The sequence below is a fragment of the Alosa pseudoharengus genome, unplaced genomic scaffold (genome assembly GCF_046254945.1).
Source record: "Alosa pseudoharengus isolate Yale_2024_CS ecotype anadromous, Long Island Sound unplaced genomic scaffold, YU_APseudo_1.1 YU_APseudo_1.1_scf_12, whole genome shotgun sequence".
NCBI classification, from domain to species: domain Eukaryota; kingdom Metazoa; phylum Chordata; class Actinopteri; order Clupeiformes; family Clupeidae; genus Alosa; species Alosa pseudoharengus.
Window position 1 is genome coordinate 11,205,745 of NW_027468587.1, and position 27,500 is coordinate 11,233,244.

The 27,500-nt window shown below is 46.4% G+C and overlaps 1 protein-coding gene across 1 annotated transcript in view; it reads right to left on the reverse strand.

The window, feature by feature from the left end:
• dnah5 (dynein, axonemal, heavy chain 5) overlaps positions 1 to 27,500 on the reverse strand; it is a 120,713-nt gene that overhangs the window by 79,601 nt on the left and 13,612 nt on the right. Inside the window, exons 9-35 of the mRNA XM_076279408.1 lie at positions 27,332 to 27,439; positions 26,861 to 26,983; positions 25,630 to 25,845; positions 25,057 to 25,083; positions 23,116 to 23,223; positions 22,943 to 23,028; positions 22,093 to 22,414; positions 21,265 to 21,471; positions 20,443 to 20,614; positions 19,835 to 19,980; positions 18,417 to 18,612; positions 17,200 to 17,451; positions 16,351 to 16,550; positions 16,002 to 16,095; positions 14,807 to 14,949; positions 10,202 to 10,403; positions 7,642 to 7,877; positions 6,829 to 7,047; positions 5,400 to 5,462; positions 4,971 to 5,209; positions 4,364 to 4,604; positions 3,573 to 3,772; positions 3,021 to 3,174; positions 2,652 to 2,815; positions 1,691 to 1,847; positions 935 to 1,147; positions 589 to 813 (exon numbers count right to left, since the gene is read on the reverse strand). Of these exons, the coding sequence (XP_076135523.1) occupies positions 589 to 813; positions 935 to 1,147; positions 1,691 to 1,847; positions 2,652 to 2,815; positions 3,021 to 3,174; positions 3,573 to 3,772; positions 4,364 to 4,604; positions 4,971 to 5,209; positions 5,400 to 5,462; positions 6,829 to 7,047; positions 7,642 to 7,877; positions 10,202 to 10,403; positions 14,807 to 14,949; positions 16,002 to 16,095; positions 16,351 to 16,550; positions 17,200 to 17,451; positions 18,417 to 18,612; positions 19,835 to 19,980; positions 20,443 to 20,614; positions 21,265 to 21,471; positions 22,093 to 22,414; positions 22,943 to 23,028; positions 23,116 to 23,223; positions 25,057 to 25,083; positions 25,630 to 25,845; positions 26,861 to 26,983; positions 27,332 to 27,439 (4,713 nt within the window). The remainder of the gene's footprint in view (positions 1 to 588; positions 814 to 934; positions 1,148 to 1,690; positions 1,848 to 2,651; positions 2,816 to 3,020; positions 3,175 to 3,572; positions 3,773 to 4,363; positions 4,605 to 4,970; positions 5,210 to 5,399; positions 5,463 to 6,828; positions 7,048 to 7,641; positions 7,878 to 10,201; positions 10,404 to 14,806; positions 14,950 to 16,001; positions 16,096 to 16,350; positions 16,551 to 17,199; positions 17,452 to 18,416; positions 18,613 to 19,834; positions 19,981 to 20,442; positions 20,615 to 21,264; positions 21,472 to 22,092; positions 22,415 to 22,942; positions 23,029 to 23,115; positions 23,224 to 25,056; positions 25,084 to 25,629; positions 25,846 to 26,860; positions 26,984 to 27,331; positions 27,440 to 27,500) is intronic.

The window sequence follows — 27,500 nt, forward strand, 5'->3', positions numbered from 1 at the left end:
AAAAGCTAAGAGCAGATCTTTCACAACTGCTAAAAAACAAATGAAGTTCAAACTCTCAAGCCATTTGCAGATCAGAGTCAGTTTCCAAAAACATGTCCTATCACGACAGATCCACTGAATATTAGAGCTAGTGGATGGCCACTGAATATTATCGCTAGTGGATGTCCACTGAATATTAGAGCTAGTGGATGTCCACTGAATATTAGTGCTAATGGATGTCCACTGAATATTATTGCTAGTGGATGTCCACTGAATATTAGAGCTAGTGGATGTCCACTGAATATTAGCGCTAGTGGATAGCAACATCTATATCCTAATCCAACACCATGAGAAACATCCACAATACATTGAGGGGTCAGTTCCAATACACCATGTGATAGCTTTAGTTCATGCACAAGCTCTATGCTCATTGCCTGACTTTACTTAAATTAGAGCCCTGTCTTCCCTTCAAGTCAATCCAGGTGGACATCCTGGCTTCAGAAAGTACAAGTCCCTGCCATGTGCTCCCTCTGCCTGTGCACTTCATTATTTTTACCAGCGGGTCCACCTCTGGGATTCATACAACCGTTCCTCTCTCTCTCCACTCACCAGGTCATCAAAGATGTCCCTCTGGTGCACGTGGATGGTGATGAGGGTCTCATACTTGGTGCGCTCAACTGGCCCCAGGTCTCTGGTGGTCATGTCGATCAGGGTGTTGAGCAGCTCCAGGAAGGATTGATTGGTCTTCGGCATGATCTTGCGGTCGTAGCGTGCGTTGGTCAGGGCCTCCTCTGCATCCCTGGTCCAAATCATCTGGATCCCCAGCAGACCAACCTAACATGGAGACCACACAGTACTGACTGACCGACTCCAATATATGAGACACCACTGCTCACCTTGAAATCATGCCTCCTGGACGGAACGTTTGCGGGGCATGGCTGCAGTCGAAAGGTACCTGTGCCGGGTATGAGTCCAGGAAGTCGATGAGCTGGAATCCGCTCTCCTGGATGGCTAGAGCCGCCTGGTGGATGACCAGGTGTAGTGAGCGATGCGACTCCTTCAGCAGAGCGTTGAGCCACACCTCCACGTTTCCCTCGGCCGTCACAGGCCGGTCCAGCTCCACCGTCTCCCCCTCTCTGGATGAGATGGCCAGGATCCGGTCATACATCTGGGGACACAAACCAATCAGAGAGAGCATGCATCAGTCAGAGAGGAAATAGACCAATCAGAGAGAGTATTCATCATTCAGAGAGGAAATAGACCAATCAGAGCATTCATCAGTCAGTGAGGAAATAGACCAATCAGAGAGAGTATTCATCAGTCAGCGAGGAAACACCCCAATCAGAGAGAGCATTCATCAGTCAGTTTTTGTGTGTCCATATACCATTGAAATGAATTGAACATAATTTCAAAACAAAAACCTTTAAAAACAAACCTCAAATAAAGTCAAACAGTTGTACTGTTAGTTTAAGGCAAGGTAACAAAACAACTGAAGTTAACCTTCCTTTACATCAACATGCATGTCGATGATGACTAAGGGGAATTTAGGATTTAGAGTTTAGGATTTTTTAAATTGTAAGTGTTTGTTTCACCTGAAGAAGAGTTCACATGTGTGAACCATTCAAATCAAACACAGTCAGGAGAGACATGACTGCTGACATGGAGAGACAGTGAGGTGAGAATTGGCCAGGGGAGGCAGGACACTACGCACCTTGTCATGGAAGCGCACAGACTTGATGTTGTCGAAGATGTTGAGCAGGTGGGCCTGGATGGTGTGGGAGTCGGACGCCTGGCCCAGGATCTCCAGCAGGGCGGGGTCAGAAACAAAGAAGAAGCGCGGGAACAGCAGACGCTTCTTCTCCAGATAGCTACACACACACACACACACACACACTACGCTCAAGGGGGTGTATGAAGATGAAACTGGCCAAACTCATATTGTATATTAATTCTTTTCAGATTATCTTTAAGAGCTTTTGCACAGATACCCAATGAGTACATAGTATATATACTCTTTTGATCCCGTGAGGGAAATTTGGTCTCTGCATTTAACCCAATCCGTGAATTAGTGAAACACACACAGCACACAGTGAACACACAGTGAGGTGAAGCACACACTAATCCCGGCACAGTGAGCTGCCTGCATCAACAGCGGCGCTCGGGGAGCAGTGAGGGGTTAGGTGCCTTGCTCAAGGGCACTTCGCCATGGCCCACTGGTCGGGGCTCGAACCGGCCACCCTCCGGTTACATGTCAGAAGTGCTAACCAGTAGGCCATGGCTGCCCCTCTAAATAACTAAACTGACTCAGAGAGGAAGCTTATCTCTTGTGAGAGTGTGCACATTTTCTGGTGATGAACTGTGTGTGCTATGAGAGTTTATGTGTGAGGAATCTCTATTGTGAGAGTGTAGGACTGACCCCATGAGAAACTGTGTTATGTCACTTTATGTGATTAATGATTAGAGCCGTTTGTGTGTGTGTGTGTGTGTGTGTGTGTGTGTGTGTGTATGTCGTGAAGGTGACAGACCCCGTGGAGAGCAGTGTGTGTGTGATTCGTGAGGAGCCGTGTGTGATGTGTGTGTGTGTGTGTGTGTGTGTGTGTGTGCATGTGTGTGTGTGAGTGTGTGCATGTACACACACGAATGTGTGTGTTTTGTGTGTGTGTGTGACTGACCCGGTGAGGGACTTCTGGCAGATCTCCAGCTGTTCCAGCAGGTGAGGCAGCAGCTGCCCCATGGTCTCGTCCCCCACACAGGACTGCACCACGTTGGGCATCTCATGGGCTCGCGTCATGATCTTCACCCACGACTTATCGATGTTGGAGAAACGCTTGGCCTCCTGCACACAGCAGCTCATTCCTATTAATTACCCCTGCCAACGAGGCTATGGTTTTGGTGGGGTTTATCTGTTTTAATTACCCCTGCCAACGAGGCTATGGTTTTGGTGGGGTTTATCTGTTTTTTTTTTCCATTTTTTTAACTCCATCTTAAATGGACTTCATAGCACAATCGATGCTACACTGTATGTGTCTAGTAACACTTACTTTTGGCAGCTGCTTAGCAATGTCGCCGCCCACAAACACAGCCTCCAAATATATCCAGAGGTTCTGCACAGTCATCCAGTTCTCTATGATGTCGGTGGTGTTGGAGAGGTTCTGCACCCACTTCTGAATCTGGCCTTTGAAGGGGGTGTTGTACCTGTGTGTGTGTGTGTGTGTGTGTGTGTGTGTGTGTGTGTGTGTGTGTGTGTGTGTGTGTGAAAATCAACAGTGGGAGATATGCAGTGTTAACATGGAAGGAGAACAACATTGACTGGAGAACAAATCATCCATTTGCTTTCTGGGAAATGGAGGGGGAAAAAGATTGTATTTGCAGTGTAGTCAAACTCTCAAGCATTCTGTTCATTTCTCACATGGGACTGTTCATTTGCATTTTGGCAATCTATCAAACATTGTCAAAATATCCTGGCACAGGTTGAGGCAACTATAGAGACTGCTCTTTGGCAGTTGTTACTTTGACAGTTTGACAGTTTTTTATTATTGTTAGTGTGTGTGTGTGTGTGTGTTCTGGTGTGTTTTGGTGTGTTTGAGACGTACCTGTTGCTCATGAGCGACCCAAGCACCATGAGGCTGTCCTCCATGTTGGTGATGATCTCCGAGGTGCTGTCTCCCCGCAGCAGCAGTTCTCCGCGGGTCTTAAAGTTGGCGAAGGTGAACGTCTTGTTGTCCCACTCGGCAATCACCTGCTTCAGCTTCTGTTCAATATCGCGCTCCTTCACTGCACTGATGCAAATGTCCTGGGAGGAGGAGGCCCATCGACAGACAACAGCATTGAGGAACCACACAGACACAACAAACACAGATACAGACACAGCACAGACACAGGCACAGACACAACACAACACAACACAACACAACACAACACAACACAACACAACACAACACAACACAAACATAAACATGAAACACCATACAACACAAACACAAACACAGACACAACAACACAACACAAATACAACGCAAACACACCATAAATACAAACACAACACAACACAACACAAAACAAACATCAGGAAGGTTACCGCAGGCAAGGTATCTGACCAAAACAGAAGGAGCAGCACCACCAAGACCACAGGCGCCATCCAACACACTTGACATCCCCAAAGTGTTCATCAAGTTGTTCATCAAATATTTATGTTTAAATATTTAATCGTGAAGATTTCCCATGTTACACTTAGCGACCCCCAGGAAACCACAGCGGCTCCAGATATTTCGTGGGTGAAGCTCTTAAGGAACACTCTGTGCCCATCCTGACATATCTGCTGAATATTTTAGCGTTGCCGTTTTTAACAGAGCTTTCAGACAGGACCCTCTGTCTGTGGCCGTACCTCAATCTCCTCCTTATACTTGAGGAGTGGCGCCTCCATGATGTTGCGGAGCTTGAAGGTGTCGGCCTCCACCTCGAAGCCGTGGCCTGTCAGCTCGGTGATGCGGCGCCAGTGGCGAGGCATCATGGCCTTATTGGTCATCAGCTCCAGTAGAGGGCAGCACTCGCTGAATTCGTCAATGGTCTTCTTCAGGTCCAGGAAGGCCTGCCACTCCTTCAGGGCTCGGGGAAGCTTGCGGCAGCTGTGGAGGACCAAAGTGGTTCAGTTGTTGTGCTTTTGTTTCATTGAAATAGCAGAACTATGTCTTTAAGGGGGCTTTAAGGGACCTTGAGGGGGCTTTGCAGACTTAATTTCAGTGCATATTGTATGCAATAAGTGTGCATCTCTTCTCTCTCTATCTTTCTCTCTCTCTCTCTCTCTCACACACACACACACACACAAACACACACACACACACACAAACACACACACACACACACACACACACAAACACACACACACACACACACACACACACACACACACATACACACACACGCACATACACACACACAGTAGTACTGTAAATACAACTTAAATGATTGCTCTTCCTCTGCCATTTATTCACCGAGACTGAAAGTCCAGCAGCTCGTTGTTGATCCTCTCGATGTGGATGTCTGCCCACAGGATGTCATAGTAGCTGTTCACTGTGTCGATGACATTGTTGTAGAGTCCATAGAGCTTCTGAAGGAGGGTCAGCTGCTTCCTGATCTCCAGCAGCTGAGGATGCTGGGTAACAGGAAGCCCAAAGAGCTCCTCTCCTCCCGTATAGGTGATGTACTTCCGGTAGAGGTTATCAAAGCGGTTCTGGGAGAAAAAGCAACAAAAACAAAATGAAAATGTGAAAGAAAAAAATGAAATGCCAGGGCAAGTATGATGTCTATATTTCTGTAAGACCCTGGAATACATACATATTTTAACCAGTGAGACAACAGCCATGTGGATTGGATTGTATTCGTATATCATATAATCCCATTTATATCAGATCCCATAATACCTGGAACATGATGAGCCGATCACTTGCATCTTGAGGAGCTAGTCCAACTACCATAGGCCCATCCTGTGAACAGCAGGGGAGAAACCTCCTTAGTCAGGCAGAGCAGAGACAGCTGCATTTTCATTAAGGCCCACACTTATAGTTGTGTAACAATGTAGTACAGCGTAGTTACAACTTTTGAAATACATAGAGATGAAATACATACTTTTAAAAGCACTTATATTGATTAGGATCGAAGATTGATTATGATTTGTGCATACAGTGCTTGTAGACCTTACACCAGTGGTTCTTAAAGTGAGGTCTGCAACCCATAGTCAAGGGGTCCGCAAAATAATTAGCTTTAAATGATAAAAGTTGAGGTTTATCATTTTAAAAAATAATATCGACCGATGACGCCTGTTTTCACCCATAAAACAAGCAAATTGTGTCTATGTGTTCCCACCAACATTGATATTTAACATTAAACTTCACTCAGGTCATGAAGAACCACCCTTACTGCTGCTTATTGGTCAACTAGCTAGCTGATGAGTGTGTAGAAATGATTGAGTCAGTCTACGTTGTCAACTAGCTAGCTGATGAGTGTGTAGAAATGATTGAGTCAGTCTACATTGTCAACTAGCTAGCTGATGAGTGTGTAGAAATGATTGAGTCAGTCTACGTTGGCAACTAGCTAGCTGATGAGTGTGTAGAAATGATTGAGTCAGTCTACGTTGTCAACTAGCTAGCTGATGAGTGTGTAGAAATGATTGAGTCAGTCTACGTTGTCAACTAGCTAGCTGATGAGTGTGTAGAAATGATTGAGTCAGTCTACGTTGGCAACTAGCTAGCTGATGAGTGTGTAGAAATGATTGAGTCAGTCTACGTTGTCAACTAGCTAGCTGATGAGTGTGTAGAAATGATTGAGTCAGTCTACGTTGGCAAGCTATGTAAAATCCCAAATTGACAAAAGACCAAGTTACACACCTGCCAGAAAACACAGGATAATGGACCTGGCCACAGTTTCAGAGAATACTTGCACAGTTTCAGAGAATACATGCCTAATTGTTACGGTTATGAGGGGGTCCTCTGAAAAATTTCTTCTCCTTGGAACCAAACAAACTGAGAACCCCTGCCTTACACAGGACCCAACCTAAAGGCACAGTCAGTGATTCTGATATTTGAGCTCAACAGCCAATTAAATTGTACCTCTCCTCTCCATGTTTCTGAAATAATGTGCTGGAATAGTTTATGGCTCAGTCCGAGCCCCTATGTCTGATTCACATTTATAAAGAGCCACCGTTGTTTTTTTTCCTCTTTTTTTAATGTACAAATTGAACCATCTGAGAATTAAATTAATTGGCTGAATGTGACAAATAAATTCTACTAAGAATTAAGCACTGCGCCTTTCAGGGGAAAAACATGCAACTGCCTGTTCCAGAGCTGTGGTCACCTTGTCATAGTCCTGGTAGAAGTGGGCGCAGTCCTGGACGAAGGTGCGCACGTTGCTGATGAGCTCGCCCCTGAAGTTGGGCTGCAGCGCCCCGAGCTGGTTCTGGACCTCGGTGCCGCGGGCCATCAGCTTCTCCCAGCTGTAGCGCAGCGTGTCCACTTTCTCCACCTCCTCCTTGGCCACCAGCAGGTCGTACTTGTGCAGCATGGCGTATGACTCCTACCACAGGGGTCGAGACGGCAGAGGACAGAGGTCAGGGGTCAAGGGGAGGAGTTGATAGAGGGGGAGGAGTTGGAAAAGAGAAGTTCGTCAAATACGAAGCTAGACACTGTCACTGGTATGACAACAGCAAGGCTGAAATGATCTGGGAACTATTTGGACATTGGGGCAACAATTAGGCAACTTTGCCCATTTGTGCTTGGCTCTTAAAGCAGCTCACACTTGTAGAGCATTGCATAGGAATCCTATCAGAGGGGGCAGAGGCTGGGAAAGCACCATATAAGAGGACAGGGGGGTTTGGTCAAGCCACAAATGCAGATACTGTGTGACTGGTTTCAAGAGTCTAGGCTGGAACTATTTGGCTTTGGGAAACACTAATATAACTTTCAAACAGAAGTTTCATATATGATCATATTTGGATAAAGGCTGTTTTGGAGGATTATAACAACAAATGATTGTGTTTATTGCTTTGTGATTTTGTATTCATGCATTAGTCTTAACATACTGTACTAGACTATGTACAATGTACTATGCACTAGAACGCCTGCGCATCATCCGGGAGAAGGACAGAGGACAGTGCGTGGAGCGTCTTGCCTCGATGGGCCCGACTTGGAAATCAATGGAGATCTGATGTTCCCTCATCTCCTTCAGTGACGCCATGGCAATGCGAATGTCGTCCAGGTCCTTGATCTGCCGGTTGAGCTTCTTCCCAGCCTCCTCCACGAAAGTGAAGATCTGCTCCATCTCCGTCCGGTACTTGCGGTTGCAGTGGTGTCCGTAGTCCACCATCCAGCTCTTGGTCTCGGCCGTGAGTGCCATCTTCAGGTCAGCTGGGGACACACGCGAAACAGAGTCAAGATCCAACAAAATATGACCGCCGCCCAGTCCAGCACATTTTTTCCACAAAAAGAAATCACGCTGAAAGGCCTATATGATTCTAACTGTCTCACTAAATTGCATTATCCACACTCAATTCTCACTGGTATCTGCTAGACAACAAGTACCAAAACATGATTAGTTCATAGATTTCACATGTAAAATTAATTTTATACAACCCCACCTCCATCTTGCCTGTTCATAATTCTGAGAAATTCTTGATTGTTTGTGTTATGTTTATGTTATGTGTGTGTGTGTGTGTGAGTGTGTGTGTGTGTGTGGGTGTGTGTGTGTGTGTGTGCGTGCTTGTGTGTGTGCCTGCGTATGTGCCTGTGCATGCAAGCGTACATATGTCTACTGTGTGAGTATGTGTCATACGTATGATTACTGTGAATGTATGTGTGTGTGTGTGTGTGTGTGTGTGTATCAGTTTGTGCACATGTGTGCACATGAAATGGGTTAACATGACCCCTGGAGGCAAACATACGGAAAAAAATGGTCATCCTAGGCCCTACAGTTCTCAAGATATTCACAGAGAACTGTGTCTGCCCTACCCTCCTTTCGGGGGGTCCAGTCCAGCGGGGGGGCTACAGATCAAAACGAAAAATGACGGTTCCATGCTATCCATGTGGGGGTACATGCCCACCAAGTTTTGTGTACCCCGGTCTTTCAGTGTCCCGGGAATCCTTGTTGGTGTACGTCACTAAATGTACACATAAATTATTTTATTGTAAGGGCCCCCATGAACGAAAGTACACAAAACTTGGCATGCATTCGGAGGGTGTCATAATGATCCTACACTTTTAATTTCGTGCAGTTTTGACCTTGTCAGCCAGAGATATTGTGATGAAAACACCTAATTTTTTGCTTTTTAAATTTTAACTAGGTGGCGCTATACATGAAATAAGTGGTAATGGGATGGGTTGACATGCCCCCTTAAGACCAACATACATAAAAAAGGTGGACCTCCTAGGCCCTACGGTTCTCGAGATATTCAGAGAAAACTGTCTCCGGCCACCTACAGGCCAGTTGGTGTATAGTATAACATGGTGTGGGCCCCCATGAACGGAATTCCACAGAATGTGGCGTGCATACAGAGGGTGTCATAATGATCCTACACTTCCAATTTCGTGCAGTTTTGACTATGTTAGGTCACAGATACCTTCAATTACAACACCTCATTTTTACTTTTTTGTGTTTAACTAGGTGGCGCTATACATGAAATGAGTGGTTATGAAATGGTTTGACATGGCCCCTTGAGATCAACATACAAAAAAAAATGGTCCTCCTAAACCCTACGCTTCGCTGCGCGGCGGTCATAATTATGGATGCAGTAACACTCCATGCCCCCCACCGGTTTTCCATTTCACACCTACTGCGGCCCAAGTGGGACATTTCATTTAGAAATCTTGCAGCATGTGTGCTAATGAGGACACTGGTGATGAGAAGAGAGGAGAGCTGTTAGTCTTCTGATTAAAATCCCTCCTACCCCATCTTTTCATCCTCCAGACATCTGACAGACTGTGACAGGAGGTCTAAAACAGGCTCAGAGCAACAGCCAGCCAAAACGGAGCCACCAGAGAAAAAGCTTCTGGGTCTTCAGTTTGGTGGAACAGAATACACAACATGATGTCCCAGCCAAAGATTCAACACAAAAACAAATGATTAACCCTTCCAAAATAAGGCAGTCATGCTCCATTATTGAGTCTGTCCTAGTATGAGTTAGTGTGGCGTACCCTATGGTAGACCTGCGAGAGTCTCAACGGTGATCTCTAACTGCTCACCTATGTAGAGGGCGGGAGCATACCTTTGTACTGTACCTGTGTAATGGCCCCAATGGCGATTAACTACTCAACTGTGCAAAAGCCCTGTTAACTGCGTACCTGTGTGGAGGTGAGTACGTAACCTGTGTGGAGGTGAGAGTGTACCTGTGTGGAGGTGAGAGAGTACCTGTGTGAAGGTGAGAGAGTACCTGTGTGGAGGTGAGTGCGTAACCTGTGTGGAGGTGAGTGCGTAACGTGGAGGTGAGTGCGTAACCTGGAGGTGAGTGCGTAATCTGTGTGGAGGTGAGAGAGTACCTGTGTGGAGGTGAGTGCGTAACCTGTGTGGAGGTGAGAGCATACCTGTGTGGAGGTGAGAGAATACCTGTGTGGAGGTGAGAGCGTACCTGTGTGGAGGGTGAGAGCGTACCTGTGTGGAGGTGAGAGAATACCTGTGTGGAGGTGAGAGAATACCTGTGTGGAGGTGAGAGCGTACCTGTGTGAAGGTGAGAGCGTACCTGTGTAGAGAGCAAGAGCCCCGACAGTGATGAACTCGGGCTCAGCATTGATCTCCTGCTCCAGATCCCTGTAGTAGAGGATCTGCGACTCAAACTCAGACAGCAGCGGTGTTCCCTGGCTGAACTTGCGAATGGTCTCCCCCCGGTCTCTCCTCCAGATGTGGTGGTAGCGGCCAAAACGCTCCAGCGCATTCAACACCTCCTGTGGACACAACAAACCCCAGAGACCCAAACTGTGTGACCTGAACAGACATGGAAGGAGAAAATAGTGTCCCGATTGAACAAGAGATCATTAGTTTAGCTGAGGAAGTAGGTTAAACCAGAGACTTTCTAATGTGGAGACACAGCACTCAAAAAATACTCCATTGAAATGCATGGGGCTAGTTTGTCACGCCAATATGGCCGTTGTCTTTACATATCCCACCCCTTCCTCGGCAAAACGTCGACATGTGAATACATTGAGCCAATCATGTGGTGTGATGTGAATACATTGAGCCAATCATATGGTGTGTTGTGAAGACATCGTGCCAATCATGTGTTGTGATCTCGCCGCTGGAGCAAGATTGGTGTCGTGAAGCCTTGCGCACGCGCAGTTCGACCCAAAGACTGTGCCCGATGAGTGCCCATAAAACGTTGGTATATGGCCGCCGAGTGGAGGGACTTGCCTAAAAGGACTTTGGTTAAACTGTCAGAGCACTTAAGAGCATTCACCTCATCTCATGAGATTCAATGAAAAGCAATACAGTAAGTAAGAGTTTTCGGGCTTAAACTAGTGAGCTAACTACTTAAAAATGAATTTGAAGATGATATTAAAATCAGAATTGTGGCATAATGCTGTTTTAAAACGTAAGCATCTCTAGGTGTCAGTGTACTCAAGAGCATTTCACTCAGGTCCAATGAACACAAGGAAAACATAATATGTACTACTGGTGAAACCTATTTGTTGCACACAGAGGCTGCTCTGTTGGTGATTTCGTGTTGTCTGGTCTGGTTTGGTTCATTGTTGGTATTTATTGGTTGAGGACCCATCATGAGTGTGGAGGGGGGTGAGTCTGGGACGCCAGGCACCACTGTTGAGCCTTCTGGAGGTGTCATGGGCCAATGAAACACCTATGAAGGAAGGTGCCTGCTTGATAACCCCAGTGAAATGCTCTTGAAATCTGTTCTGTTGGTGATGTTTTTGTTTAGTGATTTGTGATTTGTTAGTGTTTTGGTTTTGACCCTAAACAGGCTTGGTTGTAGATTGGCCGCCACGTGAAATCCCCTACCTCAATAAGTAGTGATGCACTCTTTGATGCAGGAGACCGGGGTTCGATTCCTGCTCACAGCAACAATTTTGAAGGTGCATTTCTCACAGCTAAACCAAGCTAGATAGAGAGATATAGTATAGAGAGATAGAAGGTTGGGCTTGTGGAACTATAGGCTACATGGTCCTCGCTTTAGATTGGGGGGCTGCAAAATTTACTACAAATAGGTAAGAAAGGTCTTATAAGCCTATTAGTTATCCACCTCTTTGTCTTATACACCATTAACAAGCATTAACAAGCTGCTTGTTAACACTTACAACTGTTAACAAATATGCTTGTAAGTAACCTAAAAGGCTGCTTATTAACACTTACAAGCTGCATGTTAACAGTTAGTTAATGTTATTAAAGGATAACAACAGTTAACTAACTGTTAGTAATGAATTGTTAACTGCTTATTATGCACTGTTAATACCTAATAAGCACATGTTATTCTAAAGCGTTACCATTACATTTAGCAGACACTTCTTGACCAAAGTGACTTACATGTCAGCTATATTACAAGGGATCACATTGTCCCCGGAGCAACTTGGGGTTAAGTGCCTTGCTCAAGGGCACATTGGTGGAAGCCGGGAATTGAACCGACAACTTTCAGGCTACTGCATGCTAGCCCAGCTCCTTAACCACTACACTACCACCGCCCCATAATTATTTGCACAAAGCTGAACCAAGTGAGCAGATAGAGAGCCGTGTCCATTCGTCTCAGAGGAATCATGATGGATGAGTTAAGTGTGGTCTGCCAGACCAAAGGGATGAGTTTATGAATCCCCAAACTGTTGTGGCTTATCTGTGGCCTTAGCTGGGCAGCAAGACGGATATCCAATCAGATGACCAGATGGTCTGACTGTCCTCTTCCTCATGAGCCTTATGAATCAATGTCTCATGTGAAGTTGATTTTACCTTCCAGCTTTGTTTGTTAGATGCTCAGCTCTGAATATAGTGACATTTTCTCCTTGAGAGGAGTCTCCTTGAGTGCTCTGGAGAACTTTTACAAAAGTGAGTCCGCTTTTTTTCCTGCGGTTCCTCTCGTACTGAGCAGGATTACCATTGCAACAACACATCATCAGTAGGGTAAAACTAACCTGTCTCATGACGGTCTAATCCCAGCTCACGTTCCATATTAGTGGGTGAACAATCCAACGCTTGGTGAATTCTGCTTCACAATTATAGGAAGAGCCGACATCGAAGGATCAAAAAGCGACGTCGCTATGAACGCTTCCTCTTATGACTCCTAAAACTAGGAGGACCGGGGACTCAACAGCATTATGACTGCAGGTATATACTGCAAGAGTGGTTTACCATGTAAAACCCGATCCGACTGCTAGGGAGAAGAATATAATGAAGTCTCAGAGAGAGTTGTCAAGGAAACCTTTAGGAGGTGGTACTGCCCCACAGTCCAGCCAGTGTCTGCTGAGTCATCAGACTCCTAGGGACGCAGTGACCGGTCTGGTCTGGACTGGCCAGAGAAAGTGCAGTGGTGGCACTCCTGAGTGTGTCTGGGGGCCCGGAGCTCATTACTGTAACAACGATGGTCCTAGACATTCCCATCCCTTGATCCTCTGCTGGGGACCAGATGGGGTGCTGGATGTGTTGCTTGCAGTGACTTTCCAAAGAGCAAAAGTCCAAAACTTAGTAGACACAGGCAACAGGGCACTTCTCCATCATATTCTTAGAAACAAATACTGAAAAATAAATAAAACCTCCAAAGTAAGGCCACAGTTTACACATACTGGACAAGTAATTGAAGGCCACTGTGTTACTGGTAATTCACCGTCTGCAGAATTGAATCTGAATCCATTATTGTTCTTTTTGGTAGATGACTGCAATCTCTCCTTAGTGTTCCAGTCTGGGAAATGACACGTCTGTGTAGTTTCAGTGACTGGCTTACAGTCAGGGCTGTTTATCACTGTGGTGATTCACACCAACCCACCCGCCCACCCACCCACCCACACACGCGCACACACACGCACACACACACACACGCGAAAACAAATAATGTGGAGTGGATATAGAATCAAAACATGCTCATTAAATACAGTCTCCAGTTTATACCACCCCTAAATCACTTCTTTGCTCCTCTAAACTACACTGAAAAATGCCCTCATGCCCTTTAATTAAGCCCTCATTGAAACGGGTTTAAATGTGACTTCATACCTTCTTTCTCATTTCTGGAATTGGGATCTATCAGGGCCCACCCCCTCTCCACACCATGTTCACCTGCTATAGGCTGCTGCAGCTAACACGTACTGTAAGCTAGCTTGTTTGTGTCTTGATTAAGAATTGTCCCACCTCCAGGTGCTCAGGATTGGTTCTTTCCCCCTAAAGACCCTTTGAGACTGATGCCTGAATTGACCTAGCCTGGGCCGTGATTGGTCAAAGGTATCCAAAACAGAAAATCCTTGGCCATGACATTGGCTTTGTCTCAAACCACATACTTCCATCAGTACACTGCTAGTGTGCACTCACTGAACACTTACCACTTTTCGATGGTTAGTATTGTCCCAATATCTGCACTATATACTTAAACTAAGTGTGCAAGTTTGAGACATTCACTGTTAATTTTGCTCATGACATGTCTTGTAAAACTTAGCAGACATCATAAACATAAACACAGCAGTCTTTAAGAGTAGCAGAATTATCTCACCAGTGCATAATATCCTTTGAAATTACATTACAATATATACAAACTTTGTATATATTGTAAACAATGATGTAATATTAGCCTATTAACCTCATGTCTAGAAATATAGGTGTCTATTAGATAACATGTTTGTAGAACAAACAAAGCCCATAGCTGTGCACATGCTTTTAACCTATGTTGTGCTTCCATGCGTATTTTTCTGTTCTTAAAACAAACAAAAAAAATTGTAATGTACGTTACACATTTACTGTGCAATGAATTAGTGGCTGTCATTCTCCTGAGCACATGGCAATATCTAATCTAATCATACATTCTAATCCAAATAAAACTGCCTGTAATTAATATAATTATACGGTGTACCATCATAGTTCTGTTATACTTATATAACTACTTAGTCTCTAACAACTTTGCAACATGTTATTGAAAAACTCTCATGATTGATTCTAGATACTTTGTCTTATACTCTTCTGAGAGCTGCAGCCCATGTGAGTGTATTCTATAATGTCACAGAGTATGTAGCCCCAGACAGCCTGTCAGCCATCGCCGAGACAGCAGGCCAGAGAGAGAGAGAGAGAGAGATAGACAGAGGGAGAGAGAGAGAGAGAGAGAGAGAGAGAGAGAGAGAGCTGTGCCTCCTGACGTGAGGCCTAACCCACTGACCTTCTTGGTGGAGTTGATTGAGGTGCTGAGCACAGACACCAGCTTGACGATCTCCTTGTTCTCCGAGATGCTCTTGTGGTAGTTACGCGCCTGGATGGGCATCGCCTGGGCAACCGAGGCCGAGATGTCCGAGGTGCTGCCATCTACTGGACACACAGGCACAGTCAGCTGGGCACAGAGCAGCTGGGTCTGGCACAGACGTGGCCCAGGTCTGGCATGGATTTGTTCTTTTCTGCTTGCACTGAGTTTGCTATAGTTCCATGGCAGTACGACCCGGTGCAGACATACATGCACAGTTGATGTAGTCTATCACCTGGGCAACCAAAGCCAGGCATTGCCTGGGCAACCATCAATGAAAGAGTGCAAACACACATTCACATTTGATGTAGTCTGTTATGTGATTCATATCCATACAGTAAAGACGCTACGCTGTTAAGATGTGCTCACGCTAATGATGCTAAGATGTCCTCACGCTAATAATGCTAAGATGTGCTCACGCTAATAATGTTAAGATGTGCTCACGCTAATGATGCTAAGATGTCCTCACGCTAATGATGCTAAGATGTCCTCACGCTAATGATGCTAAAATGTCCTCACGCTAATGATGCTAAGATGTCCTGACGTCTGCACACTGTTCTGTTGTGCACATACACTTTCATCTGTGCTTCTGAGCAGCTAAGTAGTCTAGCACCCCTCATTTATGGATGTTAATCACATAGCATGGACTACATCAACACTTATTAATTATGAGGAGCGCATGCGTGTGTGTGTGTGTGTTTGTGCAAGTGTGTATGTGTGTCTTCAATCTTTACAAAAGTGTGTGTGTGTGTGTTTATAATTATGCACGTAGAAAGTGTTGTCATTGATAAGTGGCTTCACTTTACTCTTTAGTGAAGTTTCAGAAACATGTGTGTGCAGCTAGGGCCCTCTGCTGGACAAGGGCAAGAACTGCAACTACATGATTGACAGCATTGTCTCAGATAGAGTTTGATAGAAAATAACAATGTTCCACAGCAAAGTATTGAAGACAGATACATTTCTAATAATACAGTACTACTAATAGAAACATTATTTATGTTGAACGTGAATATGAACATTATTAATTTTTCCTATCCTTTGTTCTAGTTCAGACTAACACATTTGTGACAGGGAGAAAGGCGGATTAGGTAGGACGAGGTAAAAGGAGTGTGTATACCGGCCATGCTGTGGTGGGTCGTGTCCGCATCGTCTGATTCGCTCTCGTGGCTCTCCTGCCTCAGAGCTGCCATGCGTCGCTCACTCATTTTCTTCTGTGCACACAAAACACACACACACACACACACACACACACACACACACACACACAAAATTTGCTTATTTTCCAATTCCATCCAGACACTCGTGTTGAAGCATGCATGCTCTGGGGACTTCAGGCCCTAAATCATCTTATTAACCTTGCTATATAAATGAAATAAAACTGAATCTATTTACACACACATACACACACACACACACACATACACATACACACACACACACACACACATACACACACACACACACACCTTGGATATCCTCTCCTTGCTCCACTGTCCGACGCCCTTGCTGACGCTGACGACGCTGTCCACGGCGCGGTTGAGGGCCTGCTGGACGTCGTCCTGTGCGGGCACCATGCTGATGTTGGGGATGCTCAGAGTCACACTCGCGCGGAAGATGGGCTGCTGAGCACTGCTGCGCTGCCTACCAGACTCACTGTCTGCTGCTGCTGCTGCACACACACACACACACACACACACACACACACACACACACGGGTAAGCAGAATGCATACATACATACACACACACACACACACACACACACAGGTAAGCAGAATGCATACACACACACACACAACACACACAGGTAAGCAGAATGCATACACACACACACACACACACACACACACACACACACACACACACACACACACACACAGGTAAGCAGAATGCATACACACACACAGGTAAGTAGGATGCACACACACACACACACACACACACACACACACACACACACACACAGGTAAGTAGGGTGCATAAACACACACACAAACACACACACACACACACACACACACACACACACACACACACACACACAGGTAAGTAGGATGCACACACACACACACACACACACACACACACACACACACACACACACGTGACGCAGGTATGTAGCACATAATGGAGTGTCATATTGTGTTGTTGTCCTGTATGGGACAAAATGATTCCATATAAAATTATATTACTATATATTATATGTAAGTCAAGCCACATTAAGAAAGTGGGCATGGTGGAGCAGAGGTCATGTGACGTGTGTTCTGTTATTAATATGTGTGTGAAAAACCAAACAGGAAGTGTGCTGTGTCTGACCCAGGAAGTGCATGAGCGAGGAGGCATGGATGCGCTTGCGGAGCGTCTCCAGCGTGTTGCGCGTCAGCCGCAGGAGGGCGTCCAGGTTGCGGTGGTTGAGGTGGGACAGCAGCTCCTGGGCCTCCTCCTCCAGCACCTCGGCCAACGCACGCTTACGCCGCCGCCGCTGCTGCAGGGGCGAGGACGGACCCGCGCTCGGCGCCACCGTGGTGTTCCGCGACACCAGCCGGCCTTCTGAACGTCCGTCGTCCTCTCCTGGACACACACACACACACACACACACACACACAGACACACACACACACACACACACACACACACACACACACACGTGTTTCCCATAACTGTTCCCATATCTGCTCTGAAATCCCCCATTCAGGACTGCTGGGCAGAAACTGTGCAATTTTTTTTTTTTTTTTTAGGCCAAGTTCACGTCCAATGTCGTTTGTCTCACAGTTTGAGCCGATTTTGAGGATGTAACAATCAATGCTCCGGCTCTGTGCTGATTGAGCTGATATTCTGGCAGGTCACACTTTTTAATTGGCTGTCTAGCCTGGCTTGCAGCTTAAGATGTTAGAACGCGGGAGTAACGCAGTGGGCCAGCCATGTCCAGGTGTCCGGTCTCGTTGATGTTAATGATACCTTAACTGGTCTTTCCTGTGTGGACTATGCTGCTCCAGCGGAAGTAGGCTAATCGGCACCAATTGAAACATGTACAGTATAAGTATAAGTATAAGTATATATACTCATTTGATCCTGTGAGGGAAATTTGGTCTCTGCATTTATCCCAATCCGTGAATTAGTGAAACACACTCAGCACACAGTGAACACATAGTGAGGTGAAGCACACACTAATCCCGGCGCAGTGAGCTGCCTGCTACAACAGCGGCGCTCGGGGAGCAGTGAGGGGTTAGGTGTCTTGCTCAAGGGCACTTCAGCCGTGCCTACTGGTCGGGGTTCAAACCGGCAACCCTCCGGTTACAAGTCCGAACCGCTAACCAGTAGGCCACGGCTGCCCCAGTATCGAGTGACCGCGCCATACACACCGTGCGCATCACACATCCCGTAGCCTTCCCTTATTGGTCAGTGTGGACGCTCAGTTACAGTGTGTCATTAAAGTAATTGCTGCAGTGTGGACGATGTAGATGACTCTATAACTAGTCAGCTAATCAGCCTGATTGCTTCTTCAGGCGTCCCTGGACTCTCTGGGCTCTCACCTTCGCTGTCGGCGGGGTCGGCCTTGCTGTCGGGCGGCTCGGTCTTGCTCTCGGCTCTGCTCTCGGGCTCCGGAAGCTTCTGCGGGGGCTCCTGCTGCTGCTCGCTCTCCAGCAGCATGTTGATGAGCTCGTTGGCTGCCTCTTCCACCAGGGCGCTCTTGGTGTGGAGCGTCTGAGCTCCACTCATACACAGCTCCTGAGGAATGAATACATTATCCACAAGAACGTGGGCTTTCATCTGTGTGTGTGTGTGTGTGTGTGTGCCAGGGTTTCCGTTGTCCGGTAATTACCAGACATTGGCCGGAAAAAAAATGAAATGTCCGGCAAAATTAAATCTCTCCGGTGAAATTGTCCGATTGAAATTGGCTAATAATCCCGTCCCCTAACGCAATCTGAATTTGAGAATAAACCTTAATATGTAAGTCTATATTATACGTCCTCTGGCTATGTTTTTAAATGAACAGGCTCTACTGTTTGAAAAGTAAGCTATTAAACAACACGCATAGCCTATGCTGCATTTCAAATAGGAAGCGCACGCTTAAAACGTCCATGTTAAACAACGAACAAATGAGTGAGGCGGTTCAAACATGGCCAGGCCCAGGCAGACTAGCCTTAAAAGTTTTTTCAGAGGCCAGACGCTATAGATGATGATAAATTGGTAACGTCTGAAGCCTCAGATGTCCGGTCTACTCCACCCCCACCAGATAAAAAGCAGAAGTGTCGGGCGTATCTGTCGGAATCAGTGACATTGGAAGTAGAGTTGCGGGGGTGTGGCCGCTCCAAGACACTGTCATTCTCCGTGTACACTGGACATGCAAAGTGTTCTTTACCCAAAGAAAGCATACAGTAGGCCTATGCATTCTCTGTCTATGATCTGCAGGGTTAGGGCCTCCTCGACGAGGCGATTACTGGTCCGCGGATAATTTCTGGCACAATTAAACGGTATCATTGAACCGCGGCCGAAAGAAAAAGAAACTAAACATTTCCCAAAATAGGAAACATTTCTTAATTTATTGTTATCAAATAAAGAGGCATAGCATTAGGGGGTAGTGGTGTGAGCGCTCATTCTTGTGTGTGCGCATCTGTGTAAGTTAACAGTCACCACTGGAGATAACGTGGGTAGCAGCAACAAACAACGTAACCTTTTTAAAACAACGAACGAAGCGGACTCTTGCTGTCCATGAAAAGATATTGGCTAGATCTTGTTAGGCATGTTTAAGTTAGGCTAATGAACATTTTGCATTCTATACAGCCTGATTATGTCATTCTTTAAGCTAGCCTGAGCCTTTCCTCAATTTGACTAATTAAGAAGGGATAATAGGATATTTGACCGGTATATCATCAAAATGTCCGGAAAACGAAACCTGCGTGCGTGCGTGCGTGCGTGCGTGCGTGTGTATGTGTGTCTGTGTGCGTACCCTGGTCTTCTGGACGAACTCATCGCAGGTGAAAGGCTCCTCGTCAGGCAGGACACACAGCGGGGTGCAGCTCATGTCCTGCAGCACGGCGTCAATCCTGAACTCCACCAGGTCATTCACACGGTCCAGCAGCAGCTCAAGCTCCTCTACCAGACAGAAGGGGGGAGGGAGAGAGAGAGAGAGAGAGAGAGAGAGAGAGAGAGAGAGAGAGAGAGATGGAGGGAGGGAGGGAGAGAGAAGGAGAGTGAGGGAGGGAGGGGACATAGTGTATCTAATTATCTAATTAGATTCAGAAATATACAATGTGTACGGTATGTGTGCACGTGTGTACCGGTACATGTAAATGTGTGTGTGTACAGTATGTATGCTTGTACGTGTGAAATGTGTGTGTGTGTACAGTATCTATGTGTGCCCGCGTGTACGTGTAAATGTGTGTGTGTGTGTGTGTGTGTGTCTGTGTGTGTGTGTGTTTTATTGTTTGTATGTGTGTGTTACCCAGAGCAGTGGTGATGTGGTTGATGTATTTGTCGATGTTCAGTGAGGTCCAGTTGTGTGTGTGTGTGTGTGCGCGTGTATGTGTGTGTGTGTGTTTTGTATGTATGTGTTACCCAGAGCAGCGGTGATGTGGTTGATGTATTTGTCGATGTTCAGTGAGGTCCAGTTGAGAGTGGTCAGGCCGGGGAGGATGGCCTCATCCACTCTGGCCACGTGAGGAGACAGCAGCTGCTCAAACGCACTCTGGATCTTCCCCCTCACTCTCCTGTTCTCAGTTAGAACCAGCTGAGGCACACACACACACACACACATGTAGATGTTCATGATAGACACGCACATGCACAACATACACGCATACGCACACACACACACACACACACACACACACACACACACGTACATGTTCATGATAGACACACACACGGACATACACGCATACGCACGCATACACACACACAAACACACACGCACACACACACACACACACACACACACGTACATGTTCATGATACAGACACACACACGCACATGCACGCACTCACACACACACACACACACACACACACACACACACACACACACACACACACCCACACACACAGTTCCTAAACTCCACAGAGTGCTTCCTTATCACCATCACCTAGTGCTTGTTCTGGGGGGCTCTGGGCTCTGTGTCAGTTTCCGACAGGTAAATACTGAATGAAGTTTGAATTAAATTAAATTAAATTGAATTAAATTAAATTGAATGCTGGTTCTGGCATTGACCGGTATTGCACAAGAGAGGCAGTGGCGTGTGAGGTGCACCATCTGCAGCTGGTTGTGGTGCTTCTTAAGCATAATGTATATTGAATGATAAAATGTAATAAATTGAATTGCACTGCACTGAACAGAACTGAACTGGGTCGGGGTGGGTTGGGGTGGGTGGGGTGGCCCACCTGCAGCTGGTTGTAGTGCCTCTTGAGCACATGTTGTTTCTGCTGCAGGACGGCGGCGAACGGCGGGATCTCCAGGCCCATGCGCGTCATGCAGTCCTTCTCCCGGATCTGCGTCAGGATCTGGGGGTCAAAGTTCACGTAGAGCTCGCCTGTGTCTGGGCACTTCACCAGCAGAGACGCCTGCAGCCCCACTTTAGCCACCTCGATCTAGAGTGAAACGATGGAGATAAATTGTGTTACAATGTCTCAGTGTGTGTCTTTATTACCTGTGGAGTATGTGTGTCCGTATTTCTATACCTGCACAATAGTGGTGAGCACGTATTTGAATGTATGGGACCACGTGGAACAGTTGGAGTATACAGGTTTGGAGTGGGAGGTCAAGCAGAGAGTGGGTCACTTTTAAATGTTTTTATTATATCATCATAATTAGTTCAGCTCTCTCTAAATGCATCAAAAACAGTGGTTGTGTGCTTTTGTGTTTATGCACACGCATGTGGGCATGTGGGCATGTGGGCATGTGGGTATGTGGGTATGTGGGCATGTGGGTATGTGGGCATGTGGGTATGTGGGTAACCTGGTCTTCTATGTGCATGTGTTGTGTTGGCTTGAGTATGTGTATAAGTCTGTGTGTGTGTTTGGGTGTGTGTGTGTGTGTGTGTGTGTGCGTGTGTGTGTGTGTGTGTGTGTGTCTGTGTGTGTGTGTGAGAGAGAGAGAGAGAGAGAGAGGGTCTGTGTGTGTGTGTGTGTGTGTGTGTGTGTATGTGTGTGTGTAAGAGAGAGAGAGAGAGAGTGTGTGTATGTGTGTGTGTGTGTGTGTAACATCTCCACCTGGTCCATCCAGCCCCTGTGGTAGAGTAGCTCGTACTCCAGCAGCACTCTAGCCAGGCGGTTGTAGTTGCGGATGATGCGCTTGGCCTCGGGGCCATCAAGGACCCCCGGCTGCTTCTGGAACGTCTCCATGGGGCTCTGGATACGGCGGAACAGCTGACGCACCCACTGGATGCACCCAGCCACGGGCGGCAGGTCGCGCCCCATCGGAGGGTCCAGTTTCTGCCGCATGTAGATGCGCGACACCATCTCAATGTCCCGGCCGAAACTCTGCAGGAGCCTCTGGTACTTCTCACTGATGCCCAAGTCTGGGATCCCCAGTCTAAACACAGAGAGGTCATGGGGCACATGAGGAGTTGAGTTAGCTATATATACAGTATGTATATCTATACTAGCTGGGCAGCATTATATACAAATCCACCTGAATTGTGGCAAAGCCCTGTCGGTGTTAGGCGGGGATCACATTGGCCAGCGGCAAGCGTAACACAATGCTCAGACCATAATAAGTTCTATCTTGTTCCTATGGTAATGTAACGGAGGCGAACTGAGTGGGAAGCCTGGGCTTTTAGCTCAGTTGTTAGAGCGTTCGACTCCCATGCCGATGTGTGTTGAGGTGGCGGGTTCGAGGGCTGTGAGTGGCGGACAAATTACGACCTCGGTTACAGTAACACAAACGGTTTGCCTTAACTGACAATTGAATACGCTCGCGTTGTGCTTTGAAAGCTGTACCAAGTTCAACGCTCAGCTTGTTCAACGCTAGCGTTACGCTAGCGCTGCTGCCGAACCATAGAGAACAATAGGAAACCTGCCGCTTGCCGTTGGCTAATGTAATTCCCGCCTTAGTGTTTACCTTTCAAACTTCTTCAGAACACTCAGTGCTCGCTCAGTGTTCTGAATCTTGTCTAGGGTGGTGTCCATAAAGGCCCTGAGCTGATTCTGGGGGTCAGAAAATGAGACAATGAAAAGAAAAGAAGATCACCGTGGCAAACACACCTTCTGATGCTGTGAAAGAGTGTGACTCACATGTAGCTCGTTAGTGTGTTTACAAAACTCATCATAGTCCTGATCAAAGTCGGTCCTCCTCTGGTCCAGAAAGCTGTATGGTTTCTTCTTCATTGCTAAAACGATAGCCTGAAACAGACACACACACACACACACACACACACACACACACACACACACGATAAAATGGCAAGAATCCTGATGTGAATCTGAAGCACTTATTGTGAAGCGTGCATGAGTGTGCAGGTATGTGTGTGTGAGGGCATCTGAATATGAATGTGTCTGTGTGTGTGTGTGTGTGTGTGTCTGTGTGTGTGTGTGTGTGTGCATGTGTGCGTGTGTGTGTGTTTCTGTGCATGTCCTTATGTCTGTGTGTGTGTGTGGTGGGGTATCTATGCAAAGGCAGGCCAGTAGAGCTTACCAGTAATCCGAGCTGCCATCTAAGACTCGGATAGGCAGCTAGACATGAAATATTTACCACTTTAACAAACCTGGCAACCCCCACAAAGACCTTAAAGGCCCACTCTGACAAAAATAAATATGAGATACAAGATATCAAGAGCAAAGTAAGCAGTAAACACCATAGTAGCGCTCGTTTCAAGTTTCAGAATGACAGATCAAAACAGCCTGCACTCTTAAAACGAATGTGTTGAAAATAACACAACTTGTTGTGTTTTCCCAAACTTTGTTTTTATTTCTTGACATAACAACTTGTGTTGTTTTTAACACATCTCTATGTCCAGGCAGGGACAACACAATTTGTGTTGTTTCTTCTAACACATTGATCTTGTTATACTGTGTATGTTCTTACTACAAATGTATTGAAAATAACACAACTTGTGTCATTTTTTAACATATCTCTATGTCCAGATAGGGACAACACAGTTTAGGTCATGAGTTTCTAGGGGTTAATCAATCGCTGGAGAGGATCTTTAATCAGTCAGATTAGTCAGGGGTGAATTATGCAGGAGCTTCCGATAAAAGAAATTCAATTCAGATGCCCTTGTGCAAACACATATGTGCAATGTACAAACACACACACACACACAAATTATGAGGACATACCTCACAAAATGAACATGCACAGATCCACACAAATTCACATAAACGTAAACAAGTTAACACAGACACACATAAAACAACAACACTCCACTCCACAGCAAAAGTAGGGTCTGGCAGACGCTGATATAGTACTGGAAAGAGCAGGCGGTGCTAACATGGATTCTAAGCTAGGTGAGAGGCTGGGAGCTTACATGGATTCTAAGCTAGGTGAGAGGCTGGTAGCTAACATGGATTTTAAGCTAGGTGAGAGGCTGGGAGCTAACATGGATTTTAAGCTAGGTGAGAGGCTGGGAGCTAACATGGATTTTAAGATAGGTGAGACGCTGGTAGCTAACATGGATTTTAAGATAGGTGAGAGGCTGGGAGCTTTACTAGTTTGTATTTCATAATGAGTCACATGAGTTTGTTTAGTCGTATTAGAGCTGGATTTGAGGTGTCAAAGTATTGTGTGACAGAGACTGGTGTATGGTGTACGTAATGCTGTGGTGTGTATATGCATGTGTGTAAGAGTGTGTGTGTCTGTGTGTGGGTGTGTGTGGGTGTTTGTACATGTGTGTGTGTGTGTGTGTGTGTGTGTGTGTGTGTGTGCATGCATGTGTGCACATGTGTGACAGTGTGTGTGTGTGTGTGTGTGTGTGTGTGTGTGTGCGCGCGCGCACATGTGTGAGAGAGTGTGTGTGTGTGTGTGTGTGTGTGTGTGTGTGTGTGTTTGTGTGCGCGCGTGCACATGTGTGAGAGAGTGTGTGTGTGTGTGTGTGTGTGTGTGTGTGTGTGTGGTGACGGTGGTCTAGTTTGTACTGCTGCGCACATGACTCATGCAGAGTATAAGATGAACAGGCCAGGCGGAGATCAAACAGACAGAAGACCAGAGGACCAGACGTTACGTTTGCATCACTTTACCTCCCATTTCATCTGCATGTCTGCCGTCTGCTCACAGAGCCAAGCACAAGAGGATGAACAAATGGAGAAACACAGAGAAGGAGAAACAGAGAGAGAGAAAGAAAGAGAGAGAGAGAGAAGAGAACATAGAAAAGAGATAAAGCACAGTGATGGAGGCGGAGAGCACAGAAGAGAGGGAAACAAGGTAGAAGAAAAGAAGTCAGAATAGATAGAAAAATCAATGATGTGAGAGAGAACACAGAGGATATGTGAGAAGATTACATTTCATTCATGTTACCCATATTTCAACAGATAGAGAAAGCTGAGTCATAATTAAAAATATTAGAGGGCCTCACATCAGAAGGAATTCATCTTGGTCTGCAAATCTCTGTCCAAACTCACATTCCGTGTCTAGCTTAACATGCAGTTAGGTTTATTGCAGTAGCCAATAGTCTGTGGCAAAACCACACGTGACTGGTAATGTCCACAACATATTCTTAAGGAAACCCATGCTATGTCCACTTTGGTTCTTTTCTCCCTCAGTGCTGGGGTCTTGAGTGGTCAAATATTTGGGTAGTAAAACCACTAGGGTACCTGAAATTTTGTTGCCATGGTTTCCAGGCCCTCTATCTTGGAGTCCTGTAGGGCGGAGTATGTGTTGATGATGTCGAACATGTTCAGAATCTTATTCAGACGGCGCTGGAACGTGTCGAACTTGCCGAAGATGTACATCTCACTGAAGTCAAACTGGCGTTCCGAGGGACTCTTCTCCAGGGCCTGCTTGGTTTTGTGGAAGAAGCGCTGGTACTCCTGAGGGGAAATGCACACACACTGCATGCATGACACACTGTCCCCTGTGAACACACACCACACTCCACACACCATACACACACACACACACACGACACACTGTCCCCTGTGAACACACAACACCCTCCACACACCTTACACACACACACACACATGACACACTGTCCCCTGTGAACACACACCACACTCCACACACCTTACACACACACATGACACACTGTCCCCTGTGAACACACACACACACACACACACACACACACACACACACACACACACACACACACACACGACACACTGTCCCCTGTGAACACACACCACACACACACACACCTTACACACACACATGACACACTGTCCCCTGTGAACACACAGCATACACACACACACACACACACACACACACACACACACACACACACACGACACACTGTCCCCTGTGAACACACACCATACACACACACACACACGACACACTGTCCCCTGTGAACACACACACACACACACACACACACATACACACACACACACACACACACACACACACACACACACGACACACTGTCCCCTGTGAACACACACCACACACACACACACGACACACTGTCCCCTGTGAACACACACCATACACACACACACACACACACACTGCATGCATGACACACTGTGACCACACTCCACATACAACACACACACACACACACACACACACATTTCACACTGTCCCCTGTGAACACACACCACACACACACACACACACACACACACACACACACACACACACACACACACACACGACACACTATCCCCTGTGAACACACACCACACTCCATACATACACATGGTGCGTACTCCTTTCAGACATGGATAGAGAAACACACACGCACAAACTGTAAACTGCCCCCCCCCCCCCCACACACACACATACATACACACATTTACACACACACAATAATGCTCTACAGGCCCCTGCTACCTCACTGATGCTCTGTGTGTTGCAAATGTGCTGTGGCATTACCTGGTTTAAATGAATGGCTGCTTTTATTCTCTGTGTCACCAGCTCTTGTGGCTGGTCCCATATGGACACTGAGCCATTGTTGGTAATGTAGGTCTTACACGCAGTTATCATCTGGTTAGTGACCTGGTTTGTGGAAAGCAGAGGAGACACACATAATTAAGACACATGGGTGTCCAAGCACAAGCAACAGTGAGTGTGGAAAAATGTTGTGGGACTTGATTGTTAGTCGTTCTATATACCTTGTGCCTTCCAGAGGTCGCACATTTAAGAATAGGTGGGTAGACATATTTTCTGCATGAGTGAGTGTGTGAGTGTGTGTGTGTGTGTGTGTGTGTGTGTGTGTGTGTGTGTGTGTGTGTGTGTGTGTGGGAGAGAGAGAGGGGGCAGGGTGTCTCTGTGTTTGTGTGTGTGTGTGTGTGTGTGTGTGTGTGTGCGTGCGTGTGTGTGTGTACAGAATGAAGCAGAGCTGACCTTTACAAATAGCGAGGTGATCTTCTCTGAGGTGTTGTAATAGCGTGAGATGCTGTGGATCATGCGAATGGCGTTGATAAGACCAGGGATGGCCTCCACCATGGACACCTACAGTTACAGCAACACACACACACACACACACACACACACACACACACACACACACACA